This window comes from Hemitrygon akajei, chromosome 8 (genome assembly GCF_048418815.1).
Source record: "Hemitrygon akajei chromosome 8, sHemAka1.3, whole genome shotgun sequence".
In the NCBI taxonomy this organism is placed as follows: Eukaryota; Metazoa; Chordata; class Chondrichthyes; order Myliobatiformes; family Dasyatidae; genus Hemitrygon; species Hemitrygon akajei.
In genome coordinates this window covers 10,288,404-10,307,988 of record NC_133131.1, presented here as the reverse complement: position 1 = coordinate 10,307,988, position 19,585 = coordinate 10,288,404, and the positions used below count along the sequence as shown (strand labels likewise).

General features: G+C 40.9%; 1 protein-coding gene across 4 annotated transcripts in view; it reads right to left on the bottom strand.

The window, feature by feature from the left end:
- ulk2 (unc-51 like autophagy activating kinase 2) overlaps nucleotides 1–19,585 on the bottom strand; it is a 123,450-nt gene that overhangs the window by 21,835 nt on the left and 82,030 nt on the right. For 2 of the 4 annotated variants that reach the window (XM_073053188.1, XM_073053187.1), the window contains 7 exons: nucleotides 17,968–18,060; nucleotides 12,336–12,473; nucleotides 7,219–7,364; nucleotides 6,149–6,229; nucleotides 3,249–3,520; nucleotides 2,924–3,114; nucleotides 2,125–2,234 (listed from right to left, as the gene is read on the bottom strand). In XM_073053188.1, the coding sequence (XP_072909289.1) occupies nucleotides 2,125–2,234; nucleotides 2,924–3,114; nucleotides 3,249–3,520; nucleotides 6,149–6,229; nucleotides 7,219–7,364; nucleotides 12,336–12,473; nucleotides 17,968–18,060 (1,031 nt within the window). The remainder of the gene's footprint in view (nucleotides 1–2,124; nucleotides 2,235–2,923; nucleotides 3,115–3,248; nucleotides 3,521–6,148; nucleotides 6,230–7,218; nucleotides 7,365–12,335; nucleotides 12,474–17,967; nucleotides 18,061–19,585) is intronic. The other 2 variants (XM_073053189.1, XM_073053190.1) reach the window with 2 other exon arrangements.

Sequence of the window (19,585 nt, the reverse complement as noted above, 5' to 3'; positions counted from 1 at the left end):
AAAGACCTTTCAGGTGCAATTATGCACTCTATCAAGGTTTTGTGGCTTCAGACTGTCCATTCATTTGGACTGGGTGTAGGAAAGACCCGAAGTAGATTAATTCAGATATCTGTAACAGAACAAGTTTAAACTATCCATTCTAGTTTTTCCACTGGAATTCCTCTCCCCGCCCTATTTCTTCATTCACTTCAGCACCTCCCTCCAGTGCAGGTGATGCACTGAACTCAGGCCAGGTAAGTCCTAGCAGGCTTCAGCCCCAGCCCCCCCCCCCCTCCCCACTCTTTTCTCATTTAGTCATTCCTGATGGCATGTGCAATGCTGGACAGTGGAAGTTCATTCAGGTGGTTTAACAGTGGATGCTAAATAATACACTGCAAGTCTAAAGCTGCCATCACTTTGTGTGCCTGGTCCAACACCAGCAGCAGCGTGGCCAGCTGACCTTCCTTCCTTTCTGCTCCAGGGTTAACCCTAAAACTATATTTCTGACCCAGCTTAGCACTTCACAGGAAGCTGGAAGACAGCCTGTTCCAAAGTACCGCAGCAGACCAAAAAGAAATTGCTGGAAGAACTCAGAAGGTCAGGCAGTACCTATTAGAAAGAATTAACAGTCAACGTTTCAGCCAAGACCCTTCATTACCTACCGAAAGTTTAAAGGACTGGATAGGGTGGATGTGTAGAGGATGTTTCCTGTGGTGGAAGTATCCAGAACTAGAGGGAACAGCCTCAAGACTCAGTGGCGACCTTCTCGAACAGAGGTAAGGAGGAATTTTTTTTAGATAGAGTAGTGAATCTGTGGAATGCTCTGCCACAGACTGCAGTGGAGGCCAAGTCCGTGGGTGTATTTATGGCGGAAGTTGATAATATCCTGATTGGTCAAGTCATCAAAGGATATGGCGAGAAGGCAGATGTATGGGGTTGAGTGGAGTCCGGGATCAGCCATGATGGAATGGCGGAGCAGACTCGATGGGCTGAATGGCCTAATTCTGCTCCGATGTCTTATGGACTCAACCCAAAACAACTGCTTATTCCATCCCATAGATGCTGTTTGACCTGCTGAGTTCTTCCAGCGTTGTGTGTGTTGCCTTGGATTTCTAGCATCTTCAGAATCTCTTGTGTTTACTACAACGGCATACCAGTGTTCTACAGCCTCCTTACCTACCTATCACCTATGCACCAAACAGTGTTTCAAAGACTGTCTTTGCAAAACTCACAGAAAGAAATTGTTGTTAAAAAAACACAAGAGATTCTGCAGATGTTAGAAATCCAGAATAACCCACACAAAATGCTGGAGGAACTCAGCAGATCTGGCAGCGTCTATGGAGAAAAACAGTAAATCAGTGTCATGGGCAGAACAGTCCTGATGAAGGGTCTGGGCCTGAAACATAGATGGTTTATTCTCTCCATAGGTGCTGCTCGACTTGCTGAGCTCCTCAGGCATTTTATTTAGAGATGTACCGCAGTTCAGGCCCTTCTGGCCCAACGAGTCACATCACTCAGCAACCCACCTATTTAACCCTAGTCTAATCACAGGACAATTTACAATGTCCAATTAGCCTACTAACTGGTACATCTTTGGAATGTGGGAGGAAAGTGGAGCACTCATGAGACCTATGCGCTCATGAGAAGGACGTACAGACTTCTTACAGACAGCATCGGAATCGAACCTGAACTGTGCTGGTGTGTGCGCGTGCGTGCGTTGTATTTGCTGCTGCTACCTGTATTGCTCTGCTGAACTTTGTGGGCCTGCTGTGTTGGCGCGCCAGAAAGTGTGGCGACACTTGCGGGCTACCTCCCAGCGTATCCTTGGGCGTGCTGGTTGCTTACGCGAATGCCGGCATTTCACTAGATGTTTTGGTGTACGTGATACATTTGAAGGAAAGCAAACCAGAGGTTTGCAGCAGTTGCTGCAGAATGAATATGGAAAAGGTCACCTCACTGTTCTATTGATGGAGAAAGTCAGATTACAAATATCAGTGACCTTAAACAAGAGGACAGGAAGGAACTTGTAAATATTTGTTGCCCCCAGAGCAGATATAAAAGATGAAACACAAAATAGTCATATCTGAAAGGAGGGGAGAATTGAAGAGATATTATCATAATATTGTGATGAGAAATTTTCTTTACCTATATCCATTGGACGCTCAGTATTCAGACTGTCAGTACTTCCTTGATAGGTCTGTCCTCCAAATGTGGCCTTTGTTGCTTGATCAGATAATTTTCCAGTACTTACAGATCTACAAAAAGGTTCAAAACATATTTTATCAGATGGAGATCCAAAGCAACACACACACACAAAACGCTGGAGGATACCAGCAGGCTAGGCAGCATCTATGGAAAGGAACAAACCGTCGAGCTTAGGGCCGAGACCCTTCTTCAGGAATGTGTTGGCTTAACATTATTTTATCAGGTTTTGAGTAATTTACTTATGGCTGAACAGTGAACTAAAATATGCCAACATATTAGGGTTACTTGGGGCGGGGGCGGATTTTTAGCTTGGCTTTACATCAAGAAATTGATAACTTCAAGACAAAGTTATTTACAGCCAATTAGATGAGGTCACTGTTATAAAGAAACAAGAAACACACCAAATAATTTAAACACGGCTGGCCCACAAACAGCAAAGAGATATGTGACCAAATGACCTTGTTTCAGTATTGTTGGACAGAACATAACCAGAACACCACCACTAAGGACAGTCAGTAGCTGGGTACAAAGTAAATTTATCAGAATTAGGAAAACCCAAGTCAATTATAGCTCAGACTACGTACTCCCTCTATTCCACATCAGCAGACATTACGAGATCGGCACCAACCCTGGGGGCACTTGTCTGTCTTGCCCAGAAAAAATATATATTGTTTGCTCATAATACTAGACATGGGCTACTGTAGATCGCGCAGACACCAGACAATAAGGAGAAGGATACCTGCCAAAAGTAGTTTTGTTCTCAGAGGCTGTTCGTTTAGCACTCGCTTGTGGATGGTAGATGCAGAACTCTCTAGCCTCCAGCATGGCTTTGGACTGTACTGCTGGACTCTCAGTTAATTCTTGCTGTGCAGCCAAGGCAAGTAAATTGGAAGATGCTTGAGTTTTAGGTAGCTTGAGTGGAGCAGTAGTCTATGACAGCACACACATGTTAAACTGAAATTCATCTGAAAGGTATTGGAACACCTATCCCAACCTCCAAAGCAAATTTGAATATAAATTTCATTCTATGGAAGCGACTAATATAACCAAATACATTTACGCACCTTTGTTGGTGACCCAATGATAGTGGGCAAGGGAGTTTTATGTAGCCAGTCAGACGTTCGTGGAGATGTTCCCATATGTTTCGTAGGAGAAGTACCCAGGCTAACAGGTCTACCAGGTTGTGGAGAATGGCTACATCCATAGCCCGCTGATGGAGGATATAACGGCTCTGAGTGCTGCTTACGGAGTTTCTGTTTGCTCTGGTAGATGTCAGTAAGAGTCGGGGCACTTTGGAGTCTTGCACCCATTAAGTGTGATTGAGGGGATGGTGAACCTGGAAACAGTATTCGAGTTTAAGTCTCACAAAATCAACAAAATAAATCTCCAGTGATATTGTATCACAGTGAAAACATAGTTGTATATTTCCTACTGTAACTTATAGCTTCCTTTAATGTATCACATTGTACTTCTGTTGCAAAATAACAAATTTCGTGACATATGTCAGTGACAATAAACCTGATTCTGATTCAGTGACAATGCCCTAAATTCATTCCTTAAACCAAATCTACTTGGTTATCAATGTACTTAACTTACTGTAGACCACATTATTTAACTACATTCCTGAGAATTATCAATTAAAAAGCTGATTTTTAAATATCAAATTATAACCAAGCAGGTTCTTAAATTCTTTCACAGAATTTATCTCCAAAAACAAATTCACAGCAAATGATGGATAATAGCACAAGCAAAAGTAATAAATAGAAGTGGGAGATATTAGAAGGTTAATTATATATTCCAGATACAGCAGAAGAACATCATGTTTAGTTCGGGCAGATAGAGAATATTTTTAGAATTATACATATTGGTTAGAACTTTGAACATTCGTTTGGGAGATCTTCATATTTTTATATCTACGTAGTCCGAACTCCAGAAGCTTCTAAAAAGCACACTTGCAAACACAAAGTACATTATAAGTTGCACAATTTATAAAATCCTCTAATTAGCACCTCCTCAACTAATATCAAAATGTCAGCAAAAACACTTGAAATGCAATTCATCTATAAAAAGTATACAATGTTTTGATGCAAACGGTACCGTATTTGTAAATTCATTTGATCCTGAACTAGCTTACTTCAAACAGACAGCAATAACTTCACAAGTTATTCATAAAATAACTTGTAGGAAAGAAATAATTCTTTAGTATAATCTTAATGAAACATTCTCATTCAGCACTCACACCGGTAAAAGGCTGCCATCAGGTATGAACTGTAATGATAACTACAAGTAGTTTTATTCTTAAATATACAAGGACCAAACTGGCTTAAATGTGCACAATTTCAACGGAACTAAAAACACAAAGTGGTGTCCTCTAAACTGTTTAACCAACATTCCCTCTACTTTGTTTCCCCCCCCCACAGCTGCGGAGACTAACCATTGCACTGAGCAGATAATTTCTACATGGCCTGAAAACTGCGCGGCACTTTAAATGTTTATTCTTGTAATATGCATACTATGAATAGTTAGAATGAAAAAAAAATTACATACTCTTGCTTTTATTTATTAATTGAAAGGTATAATGAAACAGCAAAGAAAATCTTTCACTTTTCATAAACCTTTTCTCATCTATCTTTATTACAAATACGTCATCTATACACAGATTTATTTAGCATTAAATAATTAATAATGTTTTAATCCTCATTAGATCATCTAAATGTTCCACTTCTAGTCTAGCCTATTACAGGAAAGTTACTGGCATGGTTAGAGTATTGGCTGATTCGCAGGAGGCAGCGAGTGGGAATAAAAGGATCCTTTTCTGGTTGGCTGCCAGTGACCAACGGTGTTCCACAGGGGTTGGTGTTCGGACCGCTTCTTTTTATGCTGTATATCATTGATTTAGATGATGGAATGGATGGCTTTGTTGCCAAGTTTGCAGATGATGTGAAGGTTGGAGGAGGGGCAGATAGTATTGAGGAAACAGATGGGCTGTAGAAGGATTTAGACTGATTAGGAGAATTGGCAAAAAAATGGCAAATGAAATAAAATGTTGGAAAATACATTGACATGTACTTTGGTAGTAGAAATAAACGTGCAGACTATTTTCTAATCGGGGAGAAAATCCAGAAATCTGAGATGCAAAGGGACTTGGGAGTCCTTGTGCAGAATACCCTAAAGGTTAACTTGCAGGTAGAATCGGTAGTGAGGGAGAAAATGCAATGTCAGCATTCATCTGAAGAGGTCTAGAACACAAGAGCAGGATGTGAGGCTTTATAAGGCACTGTTGAGGCCTCATGTTGAGTATTGTGAACAGTTTTAGGCTCCTCTTCCAAGTAAGGATGTAATGGCATTGGGGAGGATTCAGAGGAGTTCACAAGGATGATTCTGGGAATGAAAGGGTTATCATGCGAGGAACATTTGACAGCCCTGGGTCTGTACTCACCGGAATTTAGAAGGATCGGGTGGGGGGGGGGGAGGGGAGGGAGGGAGGAGAATCTCATTGAAAGGCCTAGACAGAGTAGAAGTAGAAAGGATGTTTTCCATGGTGGGTGAGTCTAGGACAAGACAGAATAGCCTCAGGATAGAGGGGCATCCATTTAGAACAGAAGTGGTAGTGAATCTGTGGTAGCTGTGGAGGCCAGGTCGTTGGGTGAAATTAAGGTAGAGCTTGATACGTTCTTAATTGGACACGATATCAAAGGTTATGGGGAATCAAAGGTTGGGGAGTGGGGCTGACGAGGGGAGGAAAAAAAAGAATCAGCCATGATTGAATGGCAAGCAGAGTCGATGGGTCAAATGGCCTAATTCTGCTCAAATGTCTTTTGGTCTTGTGATTATGGATAAGCCTTGTCACCTTGATCCTATGATCATCTGAACAGATACTTGCCCCAATATAGTTGATACTTAGTCACATTTCATAAAGCAACTGGCATGAAGGAACTTGACTTCTACTTTTTATAGTGCTCACCTGATGGTGTTCTGGATCGTGAGTCATGTCCTGGGGGCAGACCACAGCAGCAGTGGCTAAGCTGCTCAGGAATCGTGCCAACTGCAGAAACGGAACGATTAATAAGGCAAATTTCCATCATTTTAAATTGATGCAGTTTCATATATGCATTTCTGACTGTCTTGAAAACTTTTCAAAACTAACAGCAATATTTTTATATACAAGTGTACGTGGTAACTACAGATCCACACCAAATGTTGGTGCAAAACCACAAAAGAAAAAAAAAGCATGCTCATTAAATTAGCACTTTCAATGAGATTTCACAGTGAAGGAAGTAACAGATTACTAAAACCAAGGGAACCAAAATAAATCATTTGGAAAAGCATCGCAAAGACTATACAAAGACAGAATGGGAATTAAAATAACTAAATCTCTGCCTGTCACTTTCTATTCCATGGTACTAAAATGAATGAAATAGTGGATGAATTAGGTATAATGTCCAAAGCTCTAAAGGATCAGGAATTTTCCTCTTGGGATTGGAAAATTACAAATGTCATTACATCATTTGATTACAGAAGAAAGGAAATCTAGATTCTACATGCATGGAACCTTAAATTAATAAAGGACCTGCACAGTATCAGATCGACTGCGAGATCGTGGCGAGTGTACACATAACCAATAAATTGCGTGGTGAGTCGACTGGGCCTCCTATTTGCGGGAGGCACTCTCTTTTGGGTGCGCTTGTTTTTCATCTCAGTGGGCTTGGCTCATAGCTCCCACACTGAGTTGCCTAGTGTGCACCACTGCCAACAAGATTCAGTAAAAACTTTTAATCCTGCTACTCCACGCAATATGTAACAGGGCTGTTACATGCATAGAAGAACAAAGAAGTGGGCAGGTACAGACTGATCAAGCAGAGTCAGAATGGATGTGGGTCAAAGACAACATGTTTGAGGATAGGCATTGTCTTTATACAATGTTCTCGACAGATCTGTACCCGAGTAGGCTAAAAATGGACGAGTACTGACTTCCTGCAGCTTGCAACAGAACAGACAAAATATAATACAATTGAAAGTATTCCATTGACACACCTAAAGGTGAAGGGGAATATGGCCTGGAGGATCCAGTGGAGAGTCTGCGGCCTGGGTTTTGTGGTGCATCAGCTGCAGCTGGTGACCCTCCTGTAAGCTTCATGAAACCCATTGGGCTTGTATTAGATCTCTTTACCATTCCAGACCTGAAAGGTTCAAAAGGAAAACAATGAATCACAACAGACATTTGCATTGTGGTGAGACAGGACACTGCAGAAGCTGGAATCTGGAGCAAAATCCAATAAATCCATCTAACTGAGGTGTTGGGAACTTTTGAACTCCCTCATTCCTTCCCCTATCAGTGTCTGCACTCACAAATCACAGGAGCTCAGTAAATGTACATGTTGCACTCCCAAGAGCAGTTTTCGACCTTTGATCTATGACATGACGTGCTGGCATTGGAGATGGTCCAGACGAGGTTTACCAGAATTATTTGGGCAATGAAAGGGTTAATGTATGAGGACTGTTAAATGGCTTTGGGCCTGTACTTGCTGGAGTTTGGAAGAATGGGGGTGGGGGAGAAGAGATCTCATTGAAACCTGTCAAAGATTGAAAGGCCTTGATAGAGTGGACATGGAGAGGATGTCTCCAATAGTGGGAGAGTCTAGGACCAGAGGGCACAGCCTCAGAATAGAAGGACATTCCTTCAGAACAGAGATTAGGAGAATGTTTTTTAGCCAGAAGGTGGTTGAACCTATTGAATTCACTGCCACAGATGGCTGCTGAGGCCAGGTCATTCGGTATATTTAAAATGGAGATTGTTAGGATATTGATTAGTAAGACTGTCAAAGGTTACTGGGAGAAGGAAAGAGAATGGGGTTGAGCAAGATAATACATCAACCAAAATGAAATGCCGGAAGAGACCTGACGGGTCAAATGACTTAATTCTGCTCCTATGTCCTATGGTCTAAAAAAAAATGAGCTGCTGGAAGAACTCAGCACGTGCGGTGGCAGTCTTGCTAAAATCCCAACACAAAATATAAGAGCGAGTGAGGCCATGGAGACAGCTGAAAGTGGATCTGAATTTTAACAGTGAAGGACTGCTGGACAGAAAGCCAATCAAGTTAACAAGCACCAAGAAGATCGGTTAGTAGGGCATAACTAGTTAAGTTCAAAGCATTAGAGTCCTGGATAAGCTATTGATAATCAGTGAAACTCTCAATGGTACTATCATTTTATTCAGCCTGTTTCTGAAAATGAACAATTATTTATACAGCTCCAACTAAATGCTGGCGGAACTCAGCAGGCCAGGCAGCATCTACGGTAAACATTTCGGGCCCAGACCCTTCTATAGTTTGGGAAAAAAAATGAGATTGGAAGGCAAGAAGTACAGGTGGTAGGTGATAGGTGAAACCAGGAGAGGAGGACGGGGTGAAGTAAAGAGCTGGGGAGTTGATTGGAGAAAGAGATAAAGGGGTGGAGAGGGGGAATCTGATAGGAGAAGACAGAAGACCATAGAAGAAAGGGAAGTGGGAGGAGCACTAGGTGGAAGTGATAGGCTGGTAAGGAGATACAGTGAGAAGGGGAAAACAGGAATGGGGAAAGGTAAATGGCAATTACCAGAAGTTAGAATAATCTATGTTCATGCTATCAGGCTACCCAGACGGAATACAAGGTGTTGCTCCTCCAAGCTGAGTGTGGCCTCAACATGACAGTAGAGAAGGCCATGGACTGATGCTGGAATGGGAATTTCGAGCATCTGTAGATTTTCTCATGGTTCTATAGTTCCAAGTCTGACTCCTCAAATACATTACCTTAGTGTAGTCTTATGGACGTCTAGTTTACAAAAGCAATGGGCAAAAATAGAGGGATAGAATCTTGTTTTAATTCCTGTATTACTGCTTGGAAGCACTGAACTCCACTGCTGTATACTGTACAAAAGTAATGAGCAAAGACCCACAAATTGAATATTCTCAGGGATGAGGAGAACATCGATTTACCAGATCACTAGAATTCATTTTCTCTTGGTTCATTTCTAATAACCAAATCTCAGCTGCTCTGAAGTCTAGCTCCTTTATGATATTAAGGGCCTCTTACTCCATCATCTTACTCTTATTCACTTATTCCATCATCTGACTCCTTCTTCAGCCCTTTAGCTCTTCCACAATCAGCTCCCAACTTCTCACTTCATCCTCCTCTCCCCCAGCCACCCACCTTCCCGCTCACCTGGTCTCACCCATCACCTGGCCAGCTTGTACTCCTCCCCCCTCCCCCTATTCTGGCTTCTTCCCCCTTCCTCTCCAGTCCTGATGAAGGGTCTCAGCCCGAAAGATTGACTGCTTATTCCCCTCCACAGACGCTGCCTGACTCGTTGTGCTCCTCCAGCATTTTGTGCTTATTGCTCTGGAATTCCAGCATCTGCAGAATGTCACGTGTTTATGGGCATCCTATATTTATCTCTCAGTTATAAAAGACTTCCTGACTTATGTATAATTATCTTCTACGTAAATTACCAGCTAATGGATAATTTGTCCTATTTATAATCACACCTTTCCATGGATTGACAACTGGTTATAGCATGGGTTTTCAGTAAAAGCCGACCCAGCAGCACAACACATAACTTCCACAACTAAGATTGTTTCTGTCTTTATGATCTATAGTTTAACAGATTTTTACTAACAATGGCTCAAACAGGTATGCCTATGTTGAAATAAAACGATCATTTCCACCTTTATTCTGAACCTCCAGGCAATAGACCCACGAATTCCAATGTCAAGAAGGCTGAAAGACCTGTTAAACAACTATATCTCTGCCAATGTTTTCCTTTGGCTTTGTCATCATGAGCAGGCCAGTTCTTGTAGCAACTTTAAAAATCATAAATGAGACTGGAAAATTGTTAGATTATATAAAACAAGAGAAATATGTAGTCAGTGGCCACTTTATTAGCTACACCTGTACACCTTGTTAATGCAAATGTCTAATCAGCCAATCACGTGCCAGCATCTCAATACATAAAAGAATGCAGGATGAGGAGGTTCAGCTGTTGTCCGGACCAAACTTCAGAATGGGGAAGAAATATGATCTAAGTGACTTTGACCATGGAAAATTGTTGGTGCCAGGCAGGGTGGTTTGACGATCTCAGAAACCGCTAATCTCCTGGGATTTTCACACACAACAGTCTCTCGAATTTACAGAGAGTGGTGCAAAAAAAAATCCCATGAGCAGCTGCTCTGTGGTTAAAAATGCCTTGTTAATGAGAAGTCAGAGGAGAATGGTCAGACTGATTCAGGCTGATAGGAAGGCGACAATAACTCAAATACAACCGTGATGTGCAGAAGAGCATCTCTTAACAGACAGCATGTCGAGCCTTAAGGTGGAGGGGCTACAGCAATAGAAGACCGCACTGGTTACCACTCCTGTACCTAATAAAGTGGACACAGAGTAATTCCTAATAACGTTGCTACTGACTTTGCATACTGCAGTTTGAACAAAACGAAGTCAAGCAACAACATAGAGGCCTATTCAGCCTCAAGGCAAATAAAGGAAACGCAAAGGATGTTTTCTCATTCCTCACATGCTAACAATTGCCCACCATCATATCTTCCAATATTTTAGCAACATGGTGAGAGTGTGTGGAATGAGCTGCCTGCAGGGGTGGTGGATGCGAATTCAATTCCAACACTTAAAGAGAAATTTGGACGGGTACGTGGATGGCAGGCTATGGTCCAGGTGCAGGTTTGGGGACCAGGCAGATTAATAGTTCAGTACAGGTGAGATGGGCCGAATGGCCTGTTTCTGTGCTTAGTGCTCCATGACTTCATCTTTCTCAGCATTTTAGTAACTAGCAGAGACACAATCTAAGCCACAGGATGCACGGTGATAAACTCTGAAATAATTGGTTTACTTTCAGTCTGACTGAGGTTCTGATGATATGTTTGGACAAGAACCTTGCTGGTGGAGGCATAGAGGTCTAAACTCAGTGTGACTTCCTCTTCTCAACTACCTACTCCATCCACCTCGCATTCAAGAGGTATTTCCTCCTCAGTTAGAGATCTAATATTTTAAAATATAGAGTGCAACTTAAACTTTGTCTCCTCAGAAGTGGATTTATTAGAAAGATAACAGGCAACACGTTTAGAATCATAAAACACTACAACACCAAAACAGGCCCTTTGGCCCATCTAGTCTGTGCTGAGCTATTATTTTGCTTAATCCCATTGACCGGCATCAATAAACCTGCCATCCATGTATGTATCCAAACTTCTCAAATGTAGCAATCGAACCTGCTTTCACTACCTCTGCTGGCAGCTTGTTTACACATTCTTATCACCCTTTGAATGAAGAAGTTTCCCAAGTTGCCATTAAACATTTCACCCTTAACCTACGACCACTAAGTCAAGTCTCACCCAACCTCAGTGGAAAAAGCCTACTTGCAATGACCCTATCAAGACCCCTCATATTTTCATACACCTCTACCAAGTTGACCCTTAATCTTCCACATTCCAGGGAATAAAGTCCTAACCTATTCAATCTTTCCCAGGTACTCCAGACCTGGCAACATCCTTGTCAATGTTCTCTGTACTCTTTCAAGCTTATTGATATCCAATACTTAAAAGGCAAGTAATTTTTGGTCACTTTGAGTTACTTTGTCAAGATGGTAGTCGAGACTCTGGAAGCGCTACAAAACTTTGCAGCCTGGTCGTTAACTTCAAATGTAGCTGGAGTCAATCACAATGATATGAGTGTGATACCACAACAGCCTCACTTTCAAGGCCTTTACAACTCATGCTCTCAGCATTACTTCCTTTATTTGTACAATTTGTCTTTTTTTGCACATTGGTTGTTTGTCAGTCTTTATGGATAGTTTTTCATGAGTTCTATTTCTTTTAAATCTCCCTGTAAATGCTTGCAAGAAAATGAATCTCAAGGTAGTAGTTGGTGACATATCAATACTTTGATCATTTACTTTTGACATTTGACTTGAATTTAATCCATCTAGTTTAAGACTTTGCTTCTGTTCCATTCATACAACTGTGAAACAAACACAGAGCACTGCAAACTTTATCAGTTTAGATTGTAACCTAGTAACCTAAAAACTTTTGCCGATAGGAAATTTGGAAGTGGAAACATTTTAGGACCGCACTGTAAGCTACACAGAATACCAACAAACGACATACCTGGGTGATCCATAGGGATTAGTGTTGTGGCCAGAAATGACATGCAGGTTCTGTTCAATCCGCTGGTAGTTTCTAATCTGCGTCGGGACAGGAATTGGAGCTGACTCAGTACGTGGGGACACTGGAGGTGGACACTGCCTGGAGTCAAACACAAGAGTTGGTCATGAAGCAGGATTTCTGGCTGCTCAATATACCAGAACAATTAAAAACCCAGTATTTTGAGTAAGGTAAAAAGTCCTGAGCTGCTGCTGTGTGACATCAATCTGGCAAGCTGCAGTCAAGAGCTGGTTCAGTCTTGTAAACAACATCCTATTTGGAATACGACTATACTTTGCATAAAACCCTCACAAATCTTTCAATTTTGTCTGGGTTAAACAAATGATCTTTACCTCAGAGCAGTCTGGTGTCTACAGGATAGGGCAGCAATACATGTATGTAAGCTTTATAGACCACCTTTCATTCCCCATGCAACTTTAATTACATAAAACCAACAAGTTCTAAGAAAACAAATACAGGGAATGCTACTGGGAACACGTTGTCCAAAGGCAGCAGTGATGGCATTCTAGAAATAAAAGGTGGCAATCAACATAACAAGGGAAATGAGTCACAAGCGGAAAAGAAATCAAAACAACCAACAGTTCAAGAAAAGGTCAGCAGCATATGCTGACGAATTTATCTCAGACTGCCTGTTGACATTCAGTGTCTCGGATTCAGGTTAAACCAGTGACGTCTGCAAAAGCACTCCTGCTTCAAGCTATTCATGGAGTCACCCCTCAAATGAATTTCCAAGAATTTCAGCCTAATGAAAACACAAGCTGGATTCTCAAGCAAAGCAAAGAAACAGTTAACCCTTTGCTGGTCAAATGGAAGATGTATTCTAGACCATAAGACAAAGGAGGAGAATTAGGCCATCTGGCTCATTGAGTCTGTTCTGCCATTCCATCGTGGCTGATTTATTATCCCCCTCAATCCCATTCTCCTGACTTGTAACTTTTGATGCCCCGACTAAAAAATAACTTTGTATTTTCTATCTTAAATTTAGCACAGTAATTAAAAATCCTAAGCAAACATATCAACTTGTGTAGTAGTTCTGATGAGATGTTGGTGAGCCAAAACATCATATATGCTTCTCTCTCCACAGATGCTGCCTGACCAGTTCCAGTTCTTGTTTATGCAACCTTTTGAAAACTGCTGAAATGTTTTGAATCCCTTAACATTCTCTTTGCAGTATCTATCACAGATTGTTCCATACAGAATGTTCTGTTTGCAAAGTAAATCAAATAGGCTTTCAAGGTTACAAATGGGATGGCCTTTATTTTAATGCAACTAGAATATGAAAGGAAGGGTTTTTGGTCTGATGGTACTAGCCTTGGACTAGTGGGAAAATCAAGATTGAAGATTCAATAAAATGATACCACATTTTAAAGGGTGATCAAAAGGTGGTAATGGGGCAACCCAACTTTAACTATCTTTTTCAGAAATCAAAGGAAAAATTCTAATTAGCTACTTTAAGAATTAGTAAGAGATTTAACCTCCAAAGGATCACATCCTTGTCATGGTTTGCAAGCTTGCGTGCCTCAATGACCCAGAGAACCATGTTGGCTGGGGTCAGGGCTTTTATGCTTTGGCTCTTGTAGGGTCACTCCTCCCAAACAGGTCAAAGGGTAGAGGACAGACTAAGAGTGGTCCACCAGTCCTCCAGGTTCGGGGGTTCGGCTCAGGGCTAACACCCCGACTGGTAAAACAAAACTGTTATGGAAACAGCAAAGAAGAATACAGTCACATCTGAGTGTGACAGTATTCCTGACCCTCAGTACTTCCGAGGTTGGAAATTAGATGATAATGGAAAATGCTGGTCACCAGGTTAAACAGTGTTTCTGAACCCATATTGTTTTAGAGCTGAAACATATGCTGCCCATCTTGCTGAGTGTTTCTAGAACACTTGTTTCAGAAGACAGTGACAAGTGTTCAAAAACAACACACACAAAATGCTAAAGGAGCTCAGCACATCAGACAGCATCTACGGACAGGAATAAACAGTCAATGTTTGGGCCAAAGACATTGACTGCTTATGCTCTCTACAGCTGCCACCTGGTCTGCTGAGTTTCTCCAGCATTTTGTCTGTGTTGCTGTGGATTTCCAGCATCTGCCGAACCTCGTGTTCAAATATATCAGGTTCAATTTGCTGGAAATTAGACAGCAACGTACAGAAGTTGCTGAGCGTAATCTTTTATTTCGAACACTTCCATTACCTTTTGACATACTCTGGCAAAGGGAGTGGCCAGTCTCTAATACCTTTATGCTGTATTGTAAACAGCTGCTAGGTATGTACAGTACTGTGGAAAAGGGGAGAGACAGACAGAGCCCAAGACTTTTGCACAGTACTATAGTAATTTTATGAGTGATGATAAACCTGATTCTGATATGGGTCTCCATTGTGGACTGAGAGTGGGAAGGGGGCAGGGAGAGAGAGGAATCATGGTTGGGAAAAGGGGAAGGGAGAGGGAACAGGAAGCACCATGGAGACATTCTGTAATGAACAATGAACACCAATTGTTTGGAATCAAATAATCTTGCCTGGTGTCTCAGTGCTGGATGTGTCTGCACCTGTGCCACCCCCCCGACCACTTCTGGTGCTCCTCCACTGCCTCTTGTCCCACACACCCCTCCTGCAGCGTGCCACCCTCGCCATTCCCAACATCTTCTCCCCCCACCAGATTTACAAACTTGCTCCCCACTCCACTTTGACAAATACAGTACTGTGCAAGTATCTCAGGCACTGTAGACATGTGCATTTTTGTTTGGCACCTTGCCAACTATTTAACCTAAACCTGGAAACTCACCAGTGAGAGTACACATCGCATTTAATCTGTGGTACAATGCATTGATACAACAACCTGCTGTGCCACAGAGTGCTTAAAGGAAGGGAAAATGGTTAGCAGCCTGCACTTTCTCAACTTCCAGTCATAATTTCTCAGCAGCAAAACATACATTATATACATGTGGAAATATTCTGAACTAAAATTTATTACTGAATAGAGCACTAACAGCAGTTTTACTCATAAATTAATGTATAGCTTTATATATCTCAAGAGTATTTAAAATGCACTATTTGCTTCATTAAATTACCCATTTTACTTACATTATAGGGAGTTGTCAAGTTGTACTATGGGAAACAGAACCAAAAAGGGATATAACAACAACAATAATAATAATGGCCAGCCAAAACAAATTTGCAATACTACTGTAGAGGATGAATTCCTGGAGTATATACGATGTGGATTTTTAGACTAAGTTGTTGAAGAGTCAACAAGGAAGTGAACTGTGATTGGTTAAATACAAACACAAGTGATTTTGCAGATGCTAGAAATCTTGAACAATGCACACAAAGTGCTGAAAGAACTAACTCAGCACGGCAGGCAGCACCTATGGAGGGGATTAAACAAACTTTTCAGGCCAAGACCCTTCATCAGGACTGGAGAGGAAGGAGGCAGAAGTTGGAATAGGAAGATGGAGGAGGAGTACAAGATGGCAGGTGATAGGTGAAACTGGGTGAAGGTGGATGAAGTAAGAAACTAGGAGGGGTTAGGTGGAAGAGAAATTTAATAGGAGAGGACAGTAAAAAGGTCAATGGACTGTGGAAGAAAGGGAAGGAGGAGGGTAACCAGGGGGAGGTGATGGGCAGGTGAGAAGAGAAGGGGTAACCAGAAGGTTAGGTTATATGTTGTGCAATGATCTTTATAATTGTCTTTTTATAAAAAAGTTATCATAGTAAGATAGAATTTTTCATTATAAGGCAAAGTAATTCAATCTGTAACTAGAGCTACAAAGATCAAAATAAATTACAAAAGTGTGCTAAGTGTGTTAGCTAAGAGAGATAATGAAGCTTCATTAAAAGTTATGATGTAGTAGATAGGGAGGAAATGCACGCTCTTAGAGCAAGACCATCAAAGTCAAAGTGAATGAATCAGTCCTTAAAGCCACAGCAGCAGATCCAAAATGGAGAAAGGTAACATTGCCAGAAAAAGCAAGGATCAAATAGGACTTTTGGAAGTTACAACTTAGCTAGGAACGAGCTTTAGAATGGACTTGGGAGAGCTAGAAGGGGACATGTGAAAGCTTGGTGAGTAGGATTAAGGAAAACCCTAAGGTGCTCTACACGTAAATGAAGATCTGGAGGACGACTAGAGTGAGGGTAGGATCAATCAGGGATAAATGCAGAAATACGTTTGGAGTTGGAAGAGGCTGGGGGTGGTACTTAATGAAATCTTTACTTCAGTACCTATCAGTGGGAGGGACTTTGATAAATATGAGGTCAGTGTAAAACAGGCTAATATGCTGGAAAATGCCATGGTTAAGAAAGAGGACTGTTATCTCTTCTAGGTAGAACTGCAACAAGATAATGATTTAGAAAACCAATCATTGTTGCAAAAGTTCTAACAAATACTTGATGTCACTCACTGAACTAACATGCCTGTACTAAATAAAAAATTTGCAAATATGATCAATACCAGTGATTTTTATCAACAGTGATGTCATTTGATGAGGACATGAGTTACTTTGATATATTTTTTAAAACGTTTATTCATTTAATAGGGACAAAGTTTTAACATTAAGAGAATGTTATGGATATTGGGTCCTACCTTCCAAGTTCCCTTCCTACCCCAAAAGGTATGAAATTTCTTCTCAAATATTGGGTTAATGGTCAAATCTCTGAAGTATGCTAATTTGAAACACTAATAGTTAACAGAAATTCTTAAGCCACACCCCATTACAAATGTCAGTTAACAGTATCTGTGTACCAATGACAAAAACAAGTTCGAAATTTATTTCTTTAAATCTACTCTGAGGACTTCAGCATCTTAGTGACAATTGGGAGGGGGGGAGAATTTCTGCTGGTTCCAACACAAAGCTTTGTGATTGTGTTTTCCACTATATTTTACAACAGTTCAAGGTTCAATTCTCCAGGTCAGGTCCCATCCACAAAGATCCCAGATCACAAGGTTCTGCTGATTTAAGGTGGTATCTTAAATTGAGTAGCCAGGGCATCAAAGGTTATGGTGAAAAGGTGGGGGAGTGGGACTAAATGGGAGAATGGATCAGCTCATGATAAAATGGTGGAGCAGACTCGATGGGCCAAATGGCCAACTTCTGCTCCTTTGTCTTATGATCTTGTCTTATGGTCTAAATTATGCTTGATTTTTCCATTTTTATTTCAAATATATATTTCAATTTATTAAGAAACCAACCATTGTACAAAAATTAAGCTATTGTATGTTCATATGGTTTTTCTTCATAATAAAATAGTCATCTTCAATTGTTTTACATCTGGTTGTCCACACAGCTGGACTCGACATTATAGAGGACTAACTTTGCTGATGAATACATTGCCAACTCCATGAGTAAACAGAGTAACATTCTTTCATATGTCAAATGTTCTACTGGAAGAAGTAAATAATGTTCAATTACACCACAACTACAGTAGCTCATGGAAGATCATCACAAGTGTACAATGACTTTTAGAGTACTTTGATGTAACTTAAGTAGTGCTAATTCACACAGATTTTGTGTATAGTCTCTTGATTGGGTGCCAAGCTGTTTATCCCTTTATAAACTCGATGTAAGGTCCTACCTGTTGGCTGAGCTAGAAGAGCTTGACCTGGATGAGGCTGAGGAAGGTCTCTGCAGTGCTAATGAGCCCCCTGAAGAGTTTAAAGGTGACTGCCTAACAAGTTTGTGAGGAAAGAAAATCAAAATACACATTTACTCTTCTATTTAGAATTTGCTATAAATTCTTGACTATTTTCAACCCAACACTGCCTTCTTTGGTTGGATAAGTTCTAATACCTTCGGGTGTGTTGGTTGTTAATGCAAATGACACATTTCACCGTATGTTTTGATTTCACTGTGTGTTTTGATGTACAAGTGATAAATAAATTAGAATCTGAATATCTGCCATAACTTCTTTGCAGGATTTACACTACTCTGGTGGAAGTAATAAAGATCTTCATTTTGCAGCCTATTTATGATATTTTATGAGCCGTGATGACTCTGGATTTGGAAAACAATGTACTTCTTTAATATTTCCCACTGACTGTGTTGTTATTTAAACCTCAGAAGTAAAAATAAAATATTTACTAAACATAAGTACATTATTCAGGTCAGAGGTAGCTAAATTATTGGAAGAATAAAACTTTTAAACTATCCACTATTTAAGGGTCTTATTGGATGTTTTCCACTGCAAAGATTCTTTAACTTTCCTCCGATCATCTCCAAGAGACCATTTCGACAATTGCCTCTGCCACTTCTCCTCATCGAACAAATTAGATTTCTAACGTTCATCTTGAGTTAGTCTCATACTTGCATGTTTCTTTGCAAACTCATCAGTCCATGACATACTCCTTTACCTGTTCCTAATAAAGTAGCAGCATTTTACTGCAAAAACAGCCAACATGCTGAAGAAACACTTAGTGGGTCAAGCAGCTTCCATGGGGATGGAGTGTGGTATGACAGCATTATAGCAGAGGATCAGGAGAAGGGAAATTGTCAGTATAAAGAGGAGACGGGGGAAATGGTGAGACAGAGACCAGAGGTGATTGGTGCACTGGTTATGTTGAAGGATACAGGCAGATTGGGCCAGGAAGGGGAGGGGCGATTTCGGCACATGATAGAGGCAAAAAAAATGAGGAGGAAGACACGATCAGAAGAAAGGTGGAAAGATTAAAGTAGCAACAAGTGCTGGATAGTAAGTGTCAGAATGTTTTCAATTTCATGATCCAAAATCCATGACATCTCCTAGGCTGTTCACTTCTGTCTCCAAAGCACCCCCTTATTCAGGAAACAATACCTCACCTGCTGCTGAAACCCTCTTCCATGTTAGCTTCTGACTGCACTTATTCTGATACACCCCTGGCTGGCCTCCCATTCTACTCTCTGTAATACCTCTATCTATAAAATTACACAGTCCACCCATTCCCACTCCTGTGTTACCTTAATTCACTTAACCCTCTGATATACCCGTGGCCCTCCAACTCTATAATCTTGAGCACATATAATTTAAATTATTGTGTTGTGAGGGCTCATCCCTTCAGATGCTGAGTCTAGAACACATGTCCAAGCCCATCTCCTGGTTTTTGCTTTGCTTCTTTAAAATATAAAATCTATTTTTGTACCAAGCACTTAATCACCTGCCCCAGTTACCTCAGTGCCATTTTGCACGACATCATTTTTCTGATAACGTTCTTAAAGAT